This window comes from Mustela erminea, chromosome 18, assembly GCF_009829155.1.
Source record: "Mustela erminea isolate mMusErm1 chromosome 18, mMusErm1.Pri, whole genome shotgun sequence".
Lineage (NCBI taxonomy): Eukaryota > Metazoa > Chordata > Mammalia > Carnivora > Mustelidae > Mustela > Mustela erminea.
In genome coordinates this window covers 57,006,910-57,028,024 of record NC_045631.1, presented here as the reverse complement: position 1 = coordinate 57,028,024, position 21,115 = coordinate 57,006,910, and the positions used below count along the sequence as shown (strand labels likewise).

General features: G+C 61.1%; 2 protein-coding genes and 1 long non-coding RNA gene across 7 annotated transcripts in view; 2 read left to right on the top strand and 1 right to left on the bottom strand.

Moving 5' to 3' along the window:
* UBE2O (ubiquitin conjugating enzyme E2 O) overlaps window positions 1-7,632 on the top strand; it is a 56,507-nt gene extending 48,875 nt beyond the window's left edge. For both annotated transcript variants that reach the window (XM_032319820.1, XM_032319819.1), the window contains exons 11-18: window positions 171-283; window positions 367-495; window positions 1,161-1,250; window positions 2,234-2,930; window positions 3,185-3,321; window positions 5,960-6,163; window positions 6,258-6,315; window positions 6,463-7,632. In XM_032319820.1, the coding sequence (XP_032175711.1) occupies window positions 171-283; window positions 367-495; window positions 1,161-1,250; window positions 2,234-2,930; window positions 3,185-3,321; window positions 5,960-6,163; window positions 6,258-6,315; window positions 6,463-7,133 (2,099 nt within the window). In that variant the 3' untranslated portion in view covers window positions 7,134-7,632. The remainder of the gene's footprint in view (window positions 1-170; window positions 284-366; window positions 496-1,160; window positions 1,251-2,233; window positions 2,931-3,184; window positions 3,322-5,959; window positions 6,164-6,257; window positions 6,316-6,462) is intronic.
* Window positions 7,633-9,532: 1,900 nt separating this feature from the next.
* SPHK1 (sphingosine kinase 1) lies at window positions 9,533-15,181 on the bottom strand. 2 transcript variants are annotated; one of them, XM_032319821.1, is made up of 6 exons: window positions 14,845-15,181; window positions 11,775-11,978; window positions 11,276-11,425; window positions 11,098-11,192; window positions 10,877-10,992; window positions 9,533-10,621 (listed from the first exon to the last, which is right to left on the bottom strand). In XM_032319821.1, exons 1-6 carry the CDS (start codon window positions 15,164-15,166, stop codon window positions 9,832-9,834), a joined length of 1,677 nt encoding a protein of 558 aa, XP_032175712.1. In that variant the 5' UTR covers window positions 15,167-15,181; the 3' UTR covers window positions 9,533-9,831. The 2 variants fall into 2 exon arrangements, with proteins under 2 accessions (XP_032175712.1, XP_032175713.1); XM_032319822.1 differs by lacking the exon at window positions 14,845-15,181 and having other exon boundaries at window positions 11,775-12,593.
* Window positions 13,694-20,533, top strand: LOC116577086. Of its 3 annotated transcripts, XR_004280380.1 has the most exons (5): window positions 13,694-14,381; window positions 14,634-14,865; window positions 15,233-15,468; window positions 15,786-16,080; window positions 17,269-20,533. It is a non-coding gene; the product is annotated as an uncharacterized LOC116577086 (long non-coding RNA). The 3 variants fall into 3 exon arrangements; XR_004280379.1 differs by lacking the exon at window positions 15,233-15,468; XR_004280378.1 differs by having other exon boundaries at window positions 14,634-15,468.
* The last annotated feature ends 582 nt before the right edge of the window (window positions 20,534-21,115 follow it).

Here is a 21,115-nt window from a genome sequence, read left to right as displayed (position 1 = left end):
ACTCCCTCTTGGAACGTGACTCACTTTTTCAAGGACTGGGACAGCCTTTTCTGGCCTCCCCCGGCCTAGCCAGGGAGCATCGGGGCTCTGTGCCCTGCCGCGGTTGGGATGTCAGGGTGGTGGGCAGCACCAGCGCAGCTCCTGAGACGTTCTCTGCTCTGGTTCCCCAGTCCAGAGCTGTCCGGATCCCGCTGTCTACGGTGTGGTGCAGTCTGGCGACCACGTGGGCCGCACCTGCATGGTGAAGTGGTTCAAGCTGCGGCCCAGCGGGGATGACGTGGAGGTGAGTGTGTGCAGCCCCCCTGCGTCTTTGGGGGTGCACTGGGCGTGGCCCCTGCACTCGTGACAGCCCATCCTGTCCTCCAGCTGATCGGAGAAGAGGAGGACGTGAGCGTCTACGACATTGCCGACCACCCCGACTTCCGGTTCCGCACCACCGACATCGTCATCCGCATTGGCAATACCGAGGACGGAGGTCCTCACAAGGAGGATGAGGTGGGGCTGCCCGCCAGTTGGGGGGGTTGGTTGTCTCTCCACATCCCGTCCAGCATCTGCAGTCCCTGGAGGTGCCACCAGGTGGCCCCAGGAGACCAGATCTGGAAGTCATCTGGGCTCCCGGGCTGCCTTCAGTGTCTTCCCCACAAGGGCCGCTGCCTGAAGGCCTCCCCAGGGTTTCTCCTGCCAGTCACGGTCAGGGTCAGACTTCATGTAGCTGCTCCCTGAGCCCCGGTGGCTCCAGCTTCTGGTCCTGAGTGCCGTAGGGGCGCGGGAGCGGCTGGGGGAGGGGGCGTCCATGGCCTCACCATGGGCCTTGGTGAGGGGGTAGGAACATTGCCTGGGGCCAAGCAGAGGAAGAGTAGAAATAAAAGTCCCGCGGCAGGAACCCCATCCTGAGAGTGTCAGGAAATGTGGTGAGAGCAGATGCTGCGAGTAGGAAGGGCGTTAACAGGGGTCTGTGCCCGTGACTGCCCACATTGGAGCCAGAGGGTCCCACGCTTGAGCTGCTCACCACGTGTGGCCTCTGGCTGGCACCCATGTCCCTTCCCTTCTCATCGCCTCACCCTTGTCCCCCATTGCCGGAGCTCCCTTTTGGAGGTGCTCTGGCCCTCCCTGCCCCCTCAGAGAGCTCCTCCCTTGACCCTGTCCCATTTGCCCCACAGCCGTCGGTTGGCCAAGTGGCCCGTGTGGACGTCAGCAGCAAGGTGGAGGTGGTGTGGGCCGACAACTCGAAGACTATCATCCTGCCCCAGGTGAGCCCCGGCCCGGACCCACACCAGTTGGCTCACAGCTGTGGCAGCTGGGCTGGGAGCCCTGGCCTGTCCTCTGTCCCTTCTCAAGGAACAGGAGGACAGGCTCACAGATCTGCCCGGTGAGGGTCTCTTCTTTTGGGTGTGTGGGTCTCGGGGAGAGCCTCAGAAGAAGGGGGCATCACATGCTGCGTGCTGGGGTGGGGGCGGGAGGCAGGAGAGCAGGGGGGCCGCCCACAGCTGGCCCGAGTCTTGCCCCACCTGGAAGGCTCCCCAGTTGCCGGGTGTGTGCAGATTGTCACAGACCTTCTGGGTTTGCTGCGTCCCCCTCTCCCCATGCTAAGAAGTACAGCTTGCTTGCTTTAGGACAGAGCCTTTCCCACCAACATTTCTAGGAAAACTTCCCCAGATCAGAAAGAGAAAGGAGCAGAGGTGGCATCCCAGTCCCAGCTCGGCTGTTCTCGCTACTGTTTCTTTGCCCCTTTGAGCTGATCCTCCCTTCCCAGCCCCTCTCCTGGCCCCTGTGTGGGGTGTGGGAGGGAGTGGCTCACCCCTTGGTCTGGGCGGCTGTTCCAGGAACACGGGAACAGGATGTGACCCAGTCCAGCTCTGCTGAACCTCCCACTGCTAGTGCATGTTAGTAGCCACAGAGGGGGCTGCCCCGAATCCTCTGGGGGCGGGGTTGGATTTGCCACTGAGGGCTAATGGTGGCCGGTATACACAGGGGCAGAGGAGCCCAGGACAGCCCTTGGCTGCGGGCTGGGGCTTCAAGCCCTGCGGGCGGGTGTGGGGCAGACAGAGGCCCCTTCCAGGGACCCAGGGACACGGAGAGGCCCAACAGCAGAGTCCAGAGCAGGAAGCGGGGAAAGGCTGGAGGGGGCCCACTGAGGCCTCAGTGCAGCCCGGCACCGCCAGCTCTCAGGGTCGGGGTCTGCCCTAGAGCCCGGCAGAGCCTCTCTGAGCTGCCTGTGCCCGTCTGCCCCCAGCACTTGTACAACATCGAGTCTGAGATTGAGGAGTCCGACTATGACTCGGTGGAAGGCAGCAGCAGCGGGGCGTCGTCGGACGAGTGGGAAGACGGCAGCGACAGCTGGGAGACCGACAGCGGGCCGGTGGAGGACGAGCACCCCAAGATCGAGGGGCCCCCCATCCCGCCCGCTGAGCGGCCGGCAGCCCCCGAGGAGGACAAGGGGGTGGTGATCAGCGAAGAGGCTGCCACGGCCGCCATTCAGGGGGCTGTGGCCATGGCTGCCCCTGTGGCGGGGCTGATGGAGAAGGCTGGCAAGGACGGGCCCCCAAAGAGCTTCCGGGAGTTGAAAGAGGCCATCAAGATCCTGGAGAGCCTCAAGAACATGACCGTGGAGCAGCTTCTGACGGGCTCCCCCACCTCCCCCACAGTGGAGCCTGAGAAACCCACTCGGGAGAAGAAGTTTCTAGATGACATCAAGAAACTGCAGGAAAATCTCAAGAAGACGCTGGACAATGTGGCCATTGCGGAGGAGGAGAAGATGGAGGCAGTGCCGGACACAGAGCGCAAGGAGGACAGACCCGAAGCGCAGTCACCTGTGAAGGCCGAGTGGCCCAGCGAGACCCCGGTGCTCTGCCAGCAGTGCGGCGGCAAGCCTGGTGTCACCTTCACCAGTGCTAAGGGCGAGGTGTTCTCAGTGCTGGAGTTCGCGCCCTGTGAGTTCACCTTCTCTGTGCCAGTCCCCTCCCTGCTCCCAGCTGCTGCCTGAGGGGAGGAAGCCATTTCCCTGGTGTGGTCACTGGCGCGGATGCCAGGCTAGTGGGTGCGCAGCCTGTGGGCTTACAGTCGCCTGTCTGGGGAGCACACCCAGCAGCTGCTCCCTCCGGGCCCACGCGTCCCAAGGGCGGCAGCCAGATAGAGCGCTCAGGGCTTGCCATGACGGACTGACCCCTCTTTGTTCCCCTTCTAGCAAATCACTCTTTTAAGAAAATTGAGTTCCAGCCTCCGGAAGCCAAGAAGTTCTTCAGCACGGTACGGAAGGAGATGGCCCTGCTGGCTACCTCGCTGCCTGACGGCATCATGGTCAAGACCTTTGAGGACAGAATGGCAAGTAGCCTGGAGTGGGCTCGGGGCAGGCAGGTGCGGGCCTGCTGGCGTGGGCGCTCGGGGCCGTGGAGGCGGCTGGCTCTGGGCACTTGGAGCCCCGGGACTGCGCAGCCCGAGAGGCCGCCCACACCCCTTCCTTACAGGGCTGGGAGCCCGGCTCAGCTGGGGCGGGGGCCGGGGGCAGGACTCCCCGGCCCGTGTCTAGACCACACAGTGTGTTCTTTCCCCCCTCCTTTTAAAAGTTAGTTTTAGGGACGCCTGGGTGGCTCAGTTGGTTAAGCAGCTGCCTTCGGCTCAGGTCATGATCCCAGCGTTCTGGGATCGAGTCCCACATCCGGCTCCTTGCTCGGCAGGGAGCCTGCTTCTCCCTCTGCCTCTAGCCTGCCCCTCTGTCTGCCTGTGCTTGCGCTCTATATCTCTCTCTCTAACAAATAAATAAAATCTTTAAAAAAAAAAAAAAAAAAAAGTTAGTTTTAAAGTACACAGTTGTTACCTGAGTACCATTCTTTTGAAATACTAGAACATCTCAGAAAAAGCTAACGTTGCCTTTGACCAGTCCTCACCCAGCCCCTAGGTGTCATGACTTCAGGAGTTTGTGGGTCTCCCTGCAGAAGACCTTGTATATATGTTCACGTTGTCCTGTGTCACCAGAAGCATCGTTTTGTGACTTATCTCACGTGAGCGGTCCAGCCCTGTCCGCATCGTCTGCAGTTTGCTTTTCTTGCTCAGTGGGCTCGTTTTTGAGACCTACTGATGTGGGTGCCTCGTGACCTGGTTCCTTCTCTTTTGGCTACAGGCTAGTCCTCCCCAACGTGGCCATTTCCCACTGCCTTCTCCGCTCCTCTCTCTGCGGCCCAGGCACAGGCAAGCCCGGCCCGGCTCCTCATTCAGTCAACACCTGCACCGGGCCCCTGCTGGGCGCTGCGCATTGTGCGAGACACTGAACTTGAGTCTGACCCCGGCCCCAGCTGCCGGCCAGCCCTGGTCAGAGGGGCCACAGAATGGAAGAGAGGCGCTGCTTGGCCCTGCCTGCAGCAGGCTGGAGGCCCCAGGGTGGGACTGCTCAGGGTCTTTTTTCTTTTTTCTCTTCATTTTAGGTTTTGTTTTTTTTTTTTTTTTGACAGTGAGAGAGGGAACACAAGCAGGGTGAGTGGGAGAGGAAGAAGCAGGTTTCTTGCCGAGCAGGGAGCCCAACATGGGGCTAGATCCCAGGATCCTGAGATCATGACATGAGCCGAAGGCAGACGCTTAATGACTGAGCCACCCAGGCGCCCCCTTGATTTTATTTAAATTCAGTTAACGGCGCCTGGGTGGCTCAGTGGGGTGAAGCTTCTGCCTTTGGCTTAGGTCATGATCCCGGGGTCCTGGGATCGAGCCCCACATCGGGTTTTCTGCTCGATGGGGAGTCTGCTTCCTCCTTTCTCTGCCCGCCTCTCTGCATACTTGTGATCTCTGTCTGTCAAATAAATAAATACATTTTTTTAAAAAAATAAGTAAGGGGGCACCTGGGTGGCTCAGTGGGTTAAGCTGCTGCCTTTGGCTCAGGTCATGATCCCAGGGTCCTGGGATTGAGCCCCGCATCGGGCTCTCTGCTTGGCCGGGAGCCTGCTTCCTTCTCTCTCTCTGCCTGCCTCTCTGCCTGCTTGTGATCTCTCTCTGTCAAATAAATAAATAAATCTTTAAAAAAAAAAAAAAAAAGTAAGTAAATGAATACATGAATAAATTCAGTCAACATAGGCTACGCTATGAGTTTCAGAGGCGGAGGTCAGTGACTCATCAGTTGTATGTAACCCAGTGCTCACCATCACGGGCCCTCCTGAATGCTGAGCACCCAGGCATCCCATCCCCCCACACCCCCACCCTGGCTGCTCAGGGTTCTTAATGACGCTTTTGCTTTTTCTTGAGTTTTAGTAAAACTTTTTAAAATTCCAGCCTGTCTCAACTCTGCTGAGAGAAGGGAATAGCATTTTTTCCAAGTCTCACTCGGAGGGACGGGGAAGTAGTGCATTATCTAGAGGCCCGCAGGGTGACACCGATAAAAACGTGCAGGAGAGGATTCTGTCCTTCCAGTCGGCCCTCCGCCTTCGCTGTCTGTACGTCCTGCAGTGTCACATGCCTCACTGCTTGCAGTTGGCACCGCCCCCACACCTGACACAGATCTCAAACATCTGTGGGGAGTCTCCCTGATGACTGAGTGACCTGAGTTTCTTTGGTGGTCTGCCAGCATTGCCACAGGAGTTCCAGATCCCCTTGTCCCTCTGGTTCCCTAAAAGCAAGTGAAGCCTTGCCACCCTGGAATGTTCTTTCATCTTCTAACTAGTTGTAATTGTTGCTGGCCTGGGTGGGGGCGGGGCTCAGGGCAGGTGTTTTAAGGAGTCAGATTGAAAATAATGACTTACGATGAAAAACACCTGGCGAAGTAAAAACAAGTTGGGATAATTCCATTAATACCACAGAGTGGAAAGATGCTGCATAGGCCCACACAGGGGTGTTTCCCTTTAGCTTCTCCGTAGCTGGTGGTGTCTGGAGTCCCTGGGTCCTGTTCCCCCCCCCACCCAACGCACACACCCCTGCCCCCTGATCCAAGCAGGCACCATGTGCAGAAGCGCCCACTGACCTCAGCCTTCCCTCCCTATAGGACCTCTTCTCGGCCCTAATCAAGGGTCCCACTCGTACCCCCTACGAGGATGGCCTCTACTTGTTTGACATCCAGCTCCCCAACATCTACCCAGCCGTGCCCCCCCACTTCTGCTACCTCTCCCAGTGCAGTGGCCGCCTGAACCCCAACCTGTATGACAACGGGAAGGTGTGCGTCAGCCTCCTGGGCACCTGGATCGGAAAGGTGAGTCCGGCACCAGCCAGCCAGGGCGGAAGGACAGCGGGTCGGGGGTGGGCGTCCGGGGCAGAGGTGATCGTGCTGTGTGTGTGTGTTTCAGGGGACGGAGAGGTGGACGAGCAAGTCCAGCCTTCTGCAGGTGCTCATCTCCATCCAAGGTACAGTGCGCAGGGTGGGGGCGCTGGTGGGGGAACTGCCGGAGGGTCCAGTGACTCTGGCTTTTATGTCCCCCACCTCCCGCCTGTCGCTCTGGCCGCCCTCGGGGGATCCCCAGGCCAGCTCTCATGGGCTCCCCACCCCCACAGGTCTGATCCTGGTGAATGAACCGTACTACAATGAAGCGGGCTTCGACAGCGACCGGGGCCTGCAGGAGGGGTACGAGAACAGTCGTTGCTACAACGAAATGGCGCTCATCCGCGTGGTGCAGTCCATGACCCAGCTGGTGCGGCGGCCCCCGGAGGTGTTCGAGCAGGAGATCCGGCAGCACTTCCGCACGGGTGGCTGGCGGCTGGTGAACCGCATCGAGTCATGGCTGGAGACCCACGCCCTGCTGGAGAGGGCCCAGGCACTGCCCAACGGAATCCCCAAGGACAGCAGCTCCCCGGAGCCGCCGGCTGTGGCCGAGCTCTCTGACTACGGCCGAGAAGAACCTGAGGACGGAGGGCTGGGCCCCGGAGAGGCCTCCCAGGGCTCAGACTCGGAGGGCGGCGCCCAGGGCCTGGCCTCAGCTAGCAGGGACCGCACAGACCAGACTTCGGAGGCAGCGCCTGACGCCCCTGTGCCACCCAGCGTCAAACCAAAGAAGCGGAGAAAGAGCTACCGGAGCTTCTTGCCCGAGAAGAGCGGCTACCCCGACATCGGCTTCCCGCTCTTCCCACTTTCCAAGGGTTTCATCAAGAGCATCCGGGGTGTCCTGACGCAGTTCCGGGCCGCTCTGCTAGAGGCGGGCATGCCTGAGAGCACAGAGGACAAGTAGCTGCCCACCTCGAGCAAGGAACATCTCGTGGGGAGAGGTCAGCTGCTGCCTGCTCACTCCCTCCCCTGGAATCGCCCGTCTTCCCAATTTTTCCTTTGTCCCCAATGCAGAAGCCCCTGGTTGCCCTCTCCCCAAGGTGAGTTTGATGCTGAAGTGCAAGAAGTTTCTTGAGATGCTGCCGTTTCTTTTCCGAAGCAATCTTTCAACAGGCCGGCCCCCAGTGGCAAAGAGGATCTGAAACCTGTTGCTGATTTTCCACTTGCCACCCAGGCTGAGGGTCCCGGCACTAGCTCCCTTGCCGCCCCCTTCTCGGGTCGGAGGTGGGGTCTTCCTAGGGCCTGACACGAGGGCTCCGTGGGGGTCCACGTGTCGGGCAGCCCAGCAGCAGGACGAGTGGCCGTGCCTTGCATGAAGTGTGGGTTGCGCCAGAAGTCCCCCCCCCCCCCGCCCCTGTCAACCTCTCCCGTGCCCCGTAGCTTCCCTGTTCCCAGGCCCCCTGCTGCCACCGCCACCGGCCCTCCCTTGTCCCCCCAGCTGGGGAGCTGTAGCTGCTGTCACCGACTCCTGGCTCTGCTCTGGACCATTTAGACCCCAGGATAACTCTCAGGCCTGTTGAACTTGCTCTCTAAGAGAGGTTGGGACCAGGCTGGGTTCAGGGGGGATACCCAGGAAAGGCGGTGCCCCTCACATGTGACACGGAAAGAGGACCGGGGAGCTGCTGGAAAAACAGCGGTAGGTGCCTTGCTCTGGCATTCCGGCCTCTGCCGCACCCCAGGGCCCCAGGAGGCAGAGCAGCAGCGCAGATGAGGCCGGGCCGGTGCGGGGCCTCTTCCGCACACTCTGCCACCCCCCACTGTCAAATGCTAACCCTGGGAGGCGGCCGCAGCTCACTGAACACGGAAGGAGCCAGCCTCATGCGGCCTCTGGTCGCTTACAAACTGCAGGCTCGATCTGAGGGGAGGTGGGCAGCCAGCAGGGGTTCTCCGCCCTCGCAGACAGGCCCAGAGGTTTACAGGTTTTCTAAGCTTTTGATAATGTGAAGCTCCAGGTTAAGAGGTTGCTGTTGAGCACATCGCAGCTATGTAATTTTTGGTGTACGTATGTAATATTTAAGGTTGAAAGAAAATCTCAAAAGCAAAGATATTAACTCTTATTAGAAAAAAAAGACAAAAAAAAAAAAAAAAGAAGCCAAAGCATGATGCGTCTTGTCCGCCTTAAGCTGGCTCCGCGCCCGCGCTGTGCCCTAACCGCCCGGCGCCTGAGGACGGAGCCGCGCCACGGGCCGCGGCATTTGGAGCCCCGAGTCGGTATCTTGGTTGAGAAACATCCAGAGTGACTGGTGGGGCTGTGCTTCCCAGTGCGTTGTTCATGTGGAGATGTGAATGCCTACTGCTTAAGATGTCTGTATAAAGTGCTGTGTGATTAAACTTTTTTTTTTTTACTTGCATTTTTTTTTTTTGTTTGGCTCATTACAATGTACAAAAAAAGACTAGGTGGCACCATTAAACCTGCCTCTGCCATTCATCTGGGCTCCGTCGCCTTTCTTCCCCTCTGGGGCACCCCATACATCCCTCCCCAGGGGGTGGCAAGACCCGTGGCCAAGAAGGTTCACGCCACCAACGCCTTCTACCTTGCCCGGTCTGCGCGTGCACCTTCTGCCTTGGCAGTCATGGGTGTCCCGGGGCTTGGGAGACCGGGGTCTCGTTCACTGGGTCAGCGCTCTTGTCTGTGGGGACGGCCTGTGTTCCATCTTTCCAGCACTGGTTTCCAGCATTATCTGCCAGCAGCGGCTGTGGTCCCTGGGGCCTTCTGGGCTCTGGGAGAGCCCGCATTGAAGCGCCTGGCCTTTAAGCCAAAATGGTTTCCAGTTTGGGGACCTGATATCGGCCCCTCCCTGCTTTCTCCTTTTAACTTCTACCCCCCAACCCCGGCCCCGCCAAGGACCTGGCAGGGTCGGGTAGAGGAGGCTGGGGGAGCCCTACTTTCAGGAGGGAACAACTGCCTCCATTGGGGTTTTGTTGCTCATTTTCCTAATGCCCCTGAAATCAGACCTTTCCCCTTCACTGAGGCCAGCTGGCTGTGCGGCCCCAGGTAAGACATCCTGGCTCTGAGTTTGTCTTCCACATGGGGTAGGCCATTGGCTGAGTCCCCCAGTTTCTCCCAGGCCACAGGTGGCTTAATCATTGGGGCAGGACCCTAACCCCTGCTAAAACAGATGACAACGACAACAACAAACGGAGGCAGTCCAGGTCCTGTGCCCACCATCAGAAATGACACCAGGAGTTAGTGCCACGCATTGGCCGATCCACTGCCCACCACTGGGCGTTGCTAATGGGAAGTTGTAGAACCCTGGCAGGAGTGAGACCCCACTGCTTCCCCAATGCCTAGGATAAGACCAGTACGCTGGGAATGTCACTTTATTTGGATCTGATTCATGGGGTTGGGCTCCCAGAAACAAAGTGGGAGTGGCTTCCACAGGCAGGGAGGGCCAGCCAGCCAGGCTTCTGGCCCAGAGCCTCATTCTGGCCCTTGGTAGGCAGAGCCTGTCCTTCCAAAGCACAGCCTCCACCTTCCCACCGTCTTCAGGGGTCCTCCTTCCCACCACACGAGCTATGGACAGGCCCTCCAGGCCTGGGAAAAGGTGCAGCGCTCTGAGCTCCGAGTTGACCAGGAGGCTAAGGCACGGCGAGGCCCACAGTCATAAGTGCTCTCTTTGAGGGGCTCCCTGCTGTGGCTTCTGGCTGGGTTGGGGCTCCACGCAGCCACTGACCATCCAGATGTAGTCTGGGTGCACCTGGCCCTGCACCGCCTCGCTGATCATCAACTCGCCATCCACGGCAAACACACCCTTCCCGTCCTTGGGCTCCAGGCGGAAGGCAACCACAGGCACGTACACCAAGTAGGGACAGTCGTAGTCCATGTGCTTCCCCTTCTCCATAGCCAGGAAGAGGCGCAGCAGCATGGCCCGAGACACGCCCGCCCGCACGTAGAACAGGTGCATGGTGCCGGCCGAACACCGGCCCATGGGGGCGGCGAACATCTCGCTGCTCAGGTGGGTGTGCAGCAGCGCCAGCACCAGCACGAAGTCCTGCTCCGGGACCACAGTCCAGTGCGGGGGTACTGGTTCCTGCAGGGGTACGAGGTGGGCGTCCGTGGGACCCTGCTGGTTCTGCCGCTCCACAGCAGCGGGGGCGGGCCCCTGGGAGACCACCCGTTCCACAGGGAGGTAGGCTAGCGTGCCCTTGTAGACACGCAGGGCCGCCAGGCGCAGGAAGGTGCCCAGAGTGAAGCGCATCTCCCCTAGACGCCGAAACCTCTCGCTCTCCAGATCCACGTCGGCGATGAAGCCCCACGCCAGGCTCAGCACAGAGAAGAGCCGAAGCCCCGAGGCCGTCTGCAGCGACAGCAGGTTCATGGGCGCCAGCAGCCGGCGGCACAGCAGCAGCGTGCAGTTGGTCAAGAGGTCCTCATTTGTCACCTGTTCATAGCTGCAGGGGAGAGAGGTCAGAGGGAGCGGGGCAGGAGGCCTCACCTGCCCTCCCCTTCCTCTGCCTGGGGACTTGAGGCGTGCAGAGGAACACTGGGTCCCTAGATGGAGCAGGTGGAGGCAGCCAGCTGGAGTCACCCGGAGAGGACCCCAGAACCGATGGTGAAGGGTACGCCAGTACCTGGTGACTTAGAAAACCTGGCAGGAGAGTGGCACTGAGGGGAAACCGAGGCCCACTCTGACCCTGGGCTCTCACCCGGCATAATGGTTCAGAGAAGCAGCCAGGGCATTGCCGGAGCCAGCAGGGAGGCTACACAGAGGCTTGTGGATGGCGGTTTCCCAGTCCGGCCGCTCCATGAGCCCATTCACCACCTGTTGGAACATGGGGAGGGGGTGTGAGGGGCAGGGGGTCAGCCTAGGTAGCACGGCCCCCCACTACCCACACCCAGCCCCAACGGGGGGGGGGGGGGGGCTCACCTCATGCATCAGCCCGTCCCCAGACATGACCACCAGCGCATCCCAGCGCCCCAGCTCCTCAACCCGCACCAGCTCCCGGGCGTGGTTCCGATGCTCTGCAGAGAGACAGGGTGGCCACAGGGCATCTGAGGGGCCGTGGCAGGGGATGCTCCCCGCTACCCCTCGGGGAGGCACTCACCAGTGAGCATCAGCGTGAAGGAGACATCGGCCCGAGCCAGCAGGGGCTGCACGTGGCTGCGGAAGAGCTGGAGCGCCTTGCCCTTGCCCCCGCGCGGGTTTAACAGGACCAGCACGCGGCAGGGCCGGGGCAGGCTCCAGGCGCCGCACGCTGGAAAAACAAGCCCCAAAAGGCCACGTCCCCAAACGGCCGCTAGGGGGCCGCGGATCGCAACGGGGGTACCGGGGTGGAAACGTGGGGCCTGAAATCCCCGGGTAAGCGAGCCAACCGAGCCGGGCAGGAGGCTGTGGCCTCCAGTGGGGAGCTCCGGGAGGGAGCGCCGTGCCCTTGACGCCCCAATCCCTCTCTGGGGCCGGGCCCGCTTCGGGCCTCCTAGGGAAAAAGTGTTTCTACTGTCCCAGCCCCTCTTTTGCCCAGCTGACTCGGCCATTCTTCCTGGCAAGGGAGGAAGGGGACCCCCCCTCACCACCCAGACCTTCCCCACCGGGACCCCACAAACCTGGATTCATAACCTCGACCCGCGTCTCCCGCTGCCAGGGCGGCCCCGGCGCTGTCGGGGAGCTGCCCGTGGCGGCGGCTCCTGCCTTCAGCTCCTTATCGGTGCTGCCCAGGCGGGCGTCGCGGTGCCGGCTGAGGGGCTCGCCCTCCCCGCCCGGAGCCGGGGCCGTGGACGCATCCGCGTCATCCCCTGCGGCTGCGGGATCTGAGGGAGAGGAGACGGCGCTGGCGGAGTCCGGAGCAGCCCCCTGAGCCGGGGAGCGCCCAGCTAGATCCTCGGACCACGCTCGGGGAGCCGCGCGCTCCGGCATCGCCTAGTCCTCCGAGGGGTCCCGAGAGCCGAGGTCTGGTGCCACCAAGGGCGCTCCCGTCCTAGAACCGAGCCCCCACCCGCAGGGCCGAGAGGTCTCTTCCTGGGGGCTCTCCTCTCAGGGGCGTCGGGTTCCGGCCCGACGATGAGTCAGAGCCCCGTGGCTCTCTCGGTCGCACCAGCTCCTCACCCGGCCCGGGACTGCCAGGGGGAGGGGGGTCCAGTGGCGTAAAAATGCCAGAACTGGAGCGGACATCGCGGGGCACAAAGTTCGGCGCGAAGCGATCGCCGCCCCGAGCCGGCCGGGTGGCTGGGGCCACCACCCCGAGCTCCAGAGCGGCGGGGGTCCCAAAGCCCGGCAGCGCCGCCGGGACGCGCCCTTCGCTCGTGGGAGCAGCGCCGGGGTCGCGCGGGGCCTGAGCCCGAGCCCCGCCGCCGGTCGCCGCCTCCCTCAGCACAGCGCCGAGTGGGCGCCCAGGAGCCACGAGCGGCGAGAAGGCAGGGCGGGCGGCCCTACCCAGTCGGTCCGGTTTGCCGGGGAGGCGGCACCTCCGTTCCTACAGCGGCCTAGGGCGGAACTCGGCTCGCCCCGCGCTCGGCCCCACGTCTGAGCGACAGCCGGGGCGCCGGACTGATGCTGGCTGCGCGGCCTCTCCGCCTCTGGCCTCAAACTTTCAGCTCAACTTCGCCGCCAGGCGCCGCGGTGCGGGGAGGGCGCTGTGCCTGGGCCCCGGCCTGGCCACACCCCGCGCTCCCCGCGCTCGCGAGGGTGGAACCGGCGCCTGGCGCGGCCTGGGCCCGCCCGCCCCCGGCTTCACCGCGCCGCCTCCCGCACAATCAGCGCCCGCGGCTCGGCCACGCGCAGACGCTCGGCGGGGTCCCGGGACGCGGCCACGCGCGCCCGCCGCTCGGACTGGGCGACCCGCGAGGAGGCGGTGGCGCCGCCGCGGGGCGGGAGTCGGCGAGGCGCGGGGCCCCGGGTCCGGCCGCGAGCGGCGCGCCGCGAGCTCAGCGTCCCGGGCGCGCGAGGGCGAACTCGCCCTCGCGCGCCCAGAGTGGAAGCGGCACGCTCGGGGCGGACCCCAGGCTGCCCCTGGGCGAGGCGACCTCCCGACTCGGGGCCTTCCCCCCTTGGCGCGTCCCAGCCCCAGTCCGCCGGAACCGGAGGCCCGGACCCGCCTGGGTACCCCTCCTCTGCGCCGCGGCGTCTCTCCCGCCGCGCCCGTTCTCCCCGGGAGGGTTATTTTTGGCTTTGCGGAGCCGCAGCTCGGCCGCGCAGCCACCGAGCCCGAGGCAGCTAGGCGCCCCCTCCCTATCCTACCCCGGGAAGGCAGGTGACCCGCCGGGGGACTGCGGTCCGGAGGAGGGGGCCTTGTCAAGAACCTTAAAAGTTGGGTCTTTTCCCCAGAGGAAACGATCGAGGCTCACCTGGGCGAGAGAAGCTGCCCCGCAGCGGGCGACCCAGGCCCGCGCCCCTCACCCGCCAGAGGGGAGCCTGGCGGTGTAAACAAGGTGTAGAGGGTCCCTGGCGGGATCGGAGAGTCACACCGCCGGGGAGTGGCTCCCCGCCGCTTCCACTGGCTCAGCGGGAGGAGGCAGGCGTCCCGGGAGTCTTCACCCCGACGCAGACAAACGGGGACGCGTGTGTCAGTGTGTGTGTGTGTGTGTGTGTGTGTGTGTGAGAGAGAGAGAGAGAGAGACAGACAGACAGACAGACAGATACGTGTCGTGGGCAAGGGTCTGACCTGAACGTGTCCGCGACCAACTCGAGTTAAGTCCCTGGGGGGTTGTTTGCGGAGACCCGGAGGAGGGCGTTGCCCAAGCCGACTGGGTGACCTGACCAGGTGGGGCCCAAGTGAGAAAAGGCCGAACCGCCTGCAGGGGCGGGGGTGGTCCGGGCCCAGACCGCCGCGTGCTCGCGCGCCCACACCTGCCGCCACCAGCCCCCACACACCTCGCCCTTCCCAACGCCCCTGGAGATCCACCAGAGGCAGTTCCCGCGGTGCCGGGACTCGGGCACGCCTCCGTGGGGTCTCTTCCGGGGGACGCGGGCAGTGCGGCGCGGTTACCCGGCACCTGGGGGGCGGAGTCCGAGGTCCCCCGCCAGGGGGGCGGCGCGGGATTGGGACGCGCGGGCGCGGGGCCCCGGGGCTCGGCGCGCGTCACAGTGGTGCGCGCTTCCGTCTGGCGCGGCCCCCGGGCGGCCCAGGCTGGGTCCTGAGCGTCCCGAGCGCGTTCCGGAAAGGTGACTCAGCGACGCGCTCCAGGGTCGAGAAACTCCGCAAAACTAAGAACGAGGTGGGAAGGAGCTGGGGCGTCATCATCCTCTCGCAGCGCCGCGGCCGCGGTCTGGAACCTCCGGGCCCCCAGCCCCCACTCCCCAGGAATCCGGCACGGGGAGGGGATTTGCAGCGCGGCAGCCGCAGTGCCGTGGTCACGCGATGCGGGGACGCGAGCGGCTGCGGGCGGAGGAGGCTCCGTGCGGGAGCGCGAGGGCCGGATCCAGCCCACCCTCCCCTCCTCCTCCTTCCCTCCCCTCTTCCTCTCCAGTGAAGGCTGCGGTCGAAGCCTGGATTAGGCGCCTGGAAAACGCGGGACGCGGGGCGGTGCTCCCCGAGAGCTCAGCCTTGGAGGGAGGTAGCTGCGGAGAAGGCCAGGGCAGCCTCCCCTGTCCCCCGCTCGGGAGAGCAATCAGGCCCGAAGAGCCGCCGCTTTAAACCTTGGAGTCTGGTGGGAAACTGAGGCACAGGGAAGGGAAGACCTGGCCGTGCAGGAGTGCGTGGTGAGAAATCTCGCCTGCTCCAGGGTCCCTCTCTTTCTCCTAGCGCCCCAGGCTGGAGCCGCTGGAGGCGCAGGGCCCGGCGGGGGGCGGGATTGACCAGAAAGCCTGGGGGCGAGGGGAGGGGGGGCAGCCTGCTGGCTTCTTTATCCCGCCTCCGGGGCCCAGTGGGAGGGAGGTGAAAGGCAAAGCCCTCTGGCCCCGATTCCAGTGCGCACAATGGTTCCTCTGTGCTCCTTGCCGCCTCTTCCCCTGCCCCCCTCACCTCCACGGTCACTGCTCTGCCCCCCCCCATTCTTGTCATTGGCCTCCTGGTTCCCAGGCTCTGTCTCTCCAAGCACGCACTGACCTCCAGCCTCTCTCTCTAAAGAACCGTATCTGTCTCCAGCAAGTCACGCATCAGTATGGGAGGCCCAAGAGAGGGAACTGGGCAAGAACAGGACGTTTGTGGCCCTTTGACAGTTGGGGGAACCGAAACCCTGGGGAGGTGAAGGGTCTTGCCCAATCTGCCAACCAGTTCCCGGCAGACCCCGGAGGGCTGCCCGGCGGCCTGGGAGACTGAGCCCACCCCAGCTTCTCACTGATGTTTGAGTAGCCCTTGACCCGGTAGGTGGCTTGCCACAGAGCTTCCCCAATGGTCCGGCTGTGCAGGGTCTCCCAGAGAAAGAGGAAACATCTTGAAGCCCTCTCCAGGCTTCCTCCCCCAAGTCCTAATTAAGCATCAGCCCCCATGCCCAGCAGGTCATAACCGCTGGTCTGGCCTCAGGCCTGAACTGTACCTGATTGCCACTGGGTAGCTCAGCCTGAAGGTAATACCTGTCTCACAGGTGGAAAAGCCCCCCTTTCTCCCAGCCACCCCCTTCCTCCCCAGAGACAGCCCCCTCCCCAGGGAGACACACCTGAGAGCCCCTTTTCTTCTTCAGAGTGAAAAAGCAATAATCAACGGTGCCTGGCACCAGCTCTCTGGAAACTTGGAGCCAAGGCCGCCAGATGGCAAGTGACTGGCTTTTATTAGGATAGGATTCCCGCCATCCCACCGGTCCCCGAAGCAGTCTCCACCCCCCCCTCCCCGGAGGTTTGAGCTCCCAAGCCGAATTCCAGAGCCTCCAGGCCTCTCTTGACCTTGACTCCTTTCTCCCCGGGAGGCTGTCAGAGCAGGGAAGGGAGGTGACCGGCCTGCCAACTGCTCTGCAGACTCGTGTTCTCCGACAGCCCCGGGTGAGGCTTTCCATTCTGAGAGTTTCCTAGATGCTGATGACCCTGCCAGGCATCTGGCCGGGTGGTGGGTGGGGGTGTGGGGATGGGGGGGTAGGCTAGGGGGTGGGGTGTGCCGCAGGTGGCGATCCAGGAGGGCAGACTGGTCACGCAGGATTCTTGGTTGGCTGCTCGCAGGGAGTGTTCGGAGTTTCTGTTTCTGCTGTGGCTCATCGATTCTGGGCGTGTGGTGTGGTCCGCTTCGCTCTGCCTTCTGCATGGCCTCCTCGTCCTCCTGGGTTTCCTTGCTGCGGCTTTTCTGGGCTCTGCCTTCCTCCCTCACCTGCAGGCCTGCCCATTCTAGCTGCTGATTCTAGCTTAGCCTCCTGGAGCCTCCTCCAGGGAGCAGCCCTCGGGCCACCAGCAGTCCACTCACTTCTGATGCCTGCCCAGCCGCTGAAGGCCATCCTGTTAGTTTCTTGGCGTCATTGTAATGAGGGCTTCCCAGAAACCTATGGTCTCAAGGACCTGGAGGCCCAAGTCTAGGACCAGTATGGTGGCGGGGTCTGGGGCTGTGGGGGAGGATCTGGCCCAGGCCTCTGTCCCTGCCCTGACGGTTGGCCGGCAAACTTTGCTGTTCCTTGGCTGGACCCTGCACCACCCCATCTCTGCTTTCATCAGCCCGTGGCCTTCTCCCTGTGGAAAATCTGGCTGAATCTGTCCCTTAGGGTCTGCATGATCTTCTGTGGGACTGGTGTTTTGCAAATGCAAATTGCTCTAGGAGGAAAAACCAAGGAGTCATTAGGACTCTAGTGTGAATTAATGTATTACTTTTTTTTTTTTTAAATGTTTTACGTTTTCAATTTAAAAAAATGTGCTGATACGAGGTGTCCTGAAAAAGGGACATGTTCATGCGGGTGTTGGAGGAGAGGGGTGTCTAGAAGGCGCACCTACCCTCCTCCCTGCGTTGTCAGGGTGCAGTCTGTTGGGGGGAGCTGTTTATGTCTGCACCCGCTGCCACACTTCCTTGCACGCCCAGGCTTGCACACCGTTCCCTCGACTTTCAGATCTCACCTTGCACCTTGACTTATGGTGTCTTTGGATCTCTGAGAAGATGGGTTTGTTCCCCAGCCCTTGGAAGAACAAAACCAAATTGTGTGTTAGGGTATTAGGTTCCCATTGATGCCCAGAGTTATTATCTTGCCGCTCCAGAGGTCACAAGTCTCAGATGGATCAGCGGAGCTGCACTGCCCCACCTGCTCAACCTTTGGAGACCACCTGGGTTGTTTGGCTCAGGACCCTTCCTTCGTTCCAAAGTCAGCAGCACGGGACTTCAGATCTGTCTGACTTTTACTTCCACCGTTGTCTCTCTGACTGATTTTCTTACCTCTCTCTTCCTCTTAGGAACCCTTGGTTGCACTGGCCCCACACAGATAATCCAGGGTAATCTCACCCTTCTAGAGCTTTAATGTAGGGCTCCTAAACCTCCTCAAAGTCGCCTTTGCCATATAAGGTCACCAATTCACTGATGCCAGGGATTATGACCTGGACATTTGAGGGGCTGTTACTCTGCCAGCCACGGATAGGGAAATGAAGGCTAGAAACTGTGTCCTTTCTTGGCTACAGAACTTTATTTCATTTTATTCAAGATTTTATTTATTTGAGATAGAGAGCATACAAGTGGGGGCAGGGCAGAGGGAGAGGCAGAAGCAGTCTCCCCGCTGAGCAGGGCTTCCATCTACCCAGGCACCTGGGCCACAGAACTTTCTGACCTTCCCCACCTCCCGAGCCCTACCAAGTGAACGCAAACCGGAGCTTGCTTTCCCCCAAATTAGCACCTGTCATGTGGAGGTGAATATATTTTTGCTAGCATCAACACGTGATTCTGTCTACTTTGTGGGTAGAGGTCCCTACGGGGGAAAAAAAACAAACAAAAAAAACACTGGTTTCCAATTTTGAAAATTACCCAAGAGAGAGAAATTGGCATCTTGGCTAAACATAGTAATCCAGGATTCCAAAACCCCAACTTTTCACCTGAGGAAGGGTTGGGAAGCAGACCAACCCATCCTCTTTGGGCCTGGCAGAATTCCCCACTCGGCTTTGCAGGAAGGGTTTGCCCCAGGGCCCGGGCCCCCTGGGTGCCCAAAGGAAGTGTGTGGCCCTCTCAGCTCGCATCATGTGATCTGGCAGTCGGTCCTCCGTGGTGAAGCTGCCCCAGACCAGCCAGCCGCACAGAAAATTGTGGCTAGGAACATTCCACAGGCTGTCGCTGACATCAGCTCCGGTCTGGGCCTAAAGCAGCCTCTGGCCTGATGTCCAGTGCCCAACCCCACATCCTGGATACTTGCAAGGGGAGAGAATGTCCCTTTCTGAGGCTGCAGCCAGCCCTCCACCCCACCCAGCTCTGCCCCCTTGCTCATTTGTCCTGGTTTAGAGACCTGGGGCATCCGAGGGAAGAGGAACCATATTGAACCACCTTAGGCAAGTCGCCCAAAGGAAAACTTATGGGAGTCAGGATGAGGGCCCTGGCACGTCGGCGTGGGGGGAGCAGGCACGCGGAGCAGCAGGCAGCTTCCAGGCCAAGGGGATGGGTGTGTCCACAGTTTTCCGGGGGCTTTTTATTGTGCAATGTTTTCCACTTTCACATCTCTCAACCAGCGAGATGTGTCCTTGGGTTGTTCCCAAAGCAAACAGGCAGTGGGCTGGACACACTCCCAAGCTGGACATCTCGTTTGCGCCGGGGGTCCGGGGCTGTTCCTCCTACCTGGGGGTGGACCGCGTCTGCCAGGGGAAGGTGAAGTGCCTTCTTACCCAGACCCTAGAGAAAGCACTCGCGGCCTCTGGGAACGGCCACTGGAGGCGCCCCACTGACCCCTGGTGGCCACCTGGGGGGATGTGTCCCTGTCCTCTTTCATCCAAACCCTGAAGCCGCTCAGGCTTCCTCCTCCCTAGATGTATGCCCTTTGTGGGGGGTGGGCGGGGTGGGGGAGTAGCTTAGGGGGCAAAAGAAGGGCACGGACGCCCTACTTCGTCCAGCTGCACGAAGACGCGGGTGCTGGAGGGGGCCTCGCTCACCCCTGCTGCTCATTATCCACATCCTAAAAATAGAAATTCCCCTTTCCTGGAGGCTTGCCTGTTGAAGGTCAAACCCTTCGATTTTTTACCAGACACAACCCTGGTTATCTAAGCAACGGACAGCTGGGGCGGAGGAGGGGAGCTGGGGGCGAGGGGACAGGGACGCTGTAACCTAATTGCGCACGTGTGCCCCTAAGTCTCCGGGCATCAAGGGGTGTGATTCGCGCATCCGACAGGAGAGCCCATAACCAAAGCAAGAGTTCCTGGTTGTCACTGCTCACCGCCCTGAGGTCCTGGCCACGGCCACATGACCAGCATCTTGAAAATGAGTTAAGATGTCATTTCTCCTTCAGGGCATCCTCAGATAATCCCAGCAACCTTCGCCAGAACTCACTTTCGAAATGGAATGGGGAACCAAGTGATCACCTGTCAAAGCTCACAGACTAATTAGTTAAGTGACATTGTTTACTGGAAGTCAACCAAAAAAATGCGCCGGGCGGGGCCGGGCGAGTGCCTCTGAGCTGCGGGGAGCTTTGGAAGACGCTGCAGAACACCTCTTTTCTTTTGTCTTCTTGTCTCCGTCCCCGAACTGCAGTCATCACGGGTCTGTGCACGGAAGTCCTCAAGAAGGGCTTACGGGCTGACCTCTCCCAACCGCAGGCCCCTGGCGGATGCAGCAGGATGGCCCGGAGGAGGAGCCGCACCTGGGTGCCAGGTGGCTGCTGCGCTGATGCTGAGAGCCAGGAAGGGCACGGCCCGACACTCCACCTCCTCCTGGCCGGGCCCGGCAGGCCGGCGGATCCCAGGAGCCAGGGACAGATGGTCCCGACGCGGAGTCAAAATGGTGCATCAGTCTTCCTAACTCAGATGGCCTGGGAAAATCCAGAGCATCGGAACTTGGCATTTGCAAAGAAGCACAAAGATCCTATCATTTTTTTGGCTGAGTTCCAGGTGCCACGGACACGGATCTGGGACTACTCGGTTCTCAGACTGAGGACACTGAGCACTTACGGAGGGAGAACTCGATAGCTGCAGAGTGTGGGCAGCCGGGGTGGGTCGGCCTCCTCCCGCTCTTGGCAGGGACGAGTGAAATTCACAAGGGGAGAGGCGCGTTGTGTCCTGGGGGTAGATCGCTTCCTCCGATGTGCAGCCTTCAGCGTTGCGGGAGCCATACGGGCTCGGGCGAGACTGGGAGCAGGGATCCACAGCAAACCCCAGGACACCGAGGGAGGGCCATGTCCCTGCAGTCTGGGGCCTGAGTGAAGGGGCAGTGGTGGGGGGGAGGGGCTACTTTTAATTCTAGACCAAGACCCGAGTGTTGCAGGCGCTCAATAAAGACCAGCCTGTCAACCATGAAAAAAATGGACCTAACAGAGATGGAAAATAAAGCTAGGATTACCCACCGGCCTTTGAGAAAAGTATCTTTAAAAATGAGGTTCCTTAGGGCACCTGGGTGGCTCAGGCGGTTAAGTATCGGGCTCTTGGTTTCAGCTCAGGTCATAACGTCATGATCCCAGGGTCCTGAGATCGAGTCCTGCATGGGGGTCTGTACTCCGCGTGGAGTCTGTTTGTCCCTCTGCCACCCCCTCGTCTCCCCCCGCCCACTTGTGCTCACCTGCTCGCGCTCTCAAATAATAAATACATAAATCAAACCTTTTTTTAAAAAAGAATATGACATGAAAAAAGCCAGGTGCAAAGGCCATCATGTGATTTCATTTATTTGAAATGTCTAGAATGGGCAAATCTGAACCTTCGTTTAAGTGGGGTTCACACCCAATGCAGGGCTTGAATTCATGACCATGAGATCAACAGTCAACTCCAAATACAAGGAAAAGTGGGGATTCCTAGCCAAGGAGCTGGTGGGGGAGCCAGAGTGATCAGACACCACCCCGGGGGGGGGGGAGGGCGGGGGACCCCAGCAGACATGGAGGGTGGGTCATTCCGGAGAAACCGACCTAGCAGGATTCTTGCTGGAACCGGACCG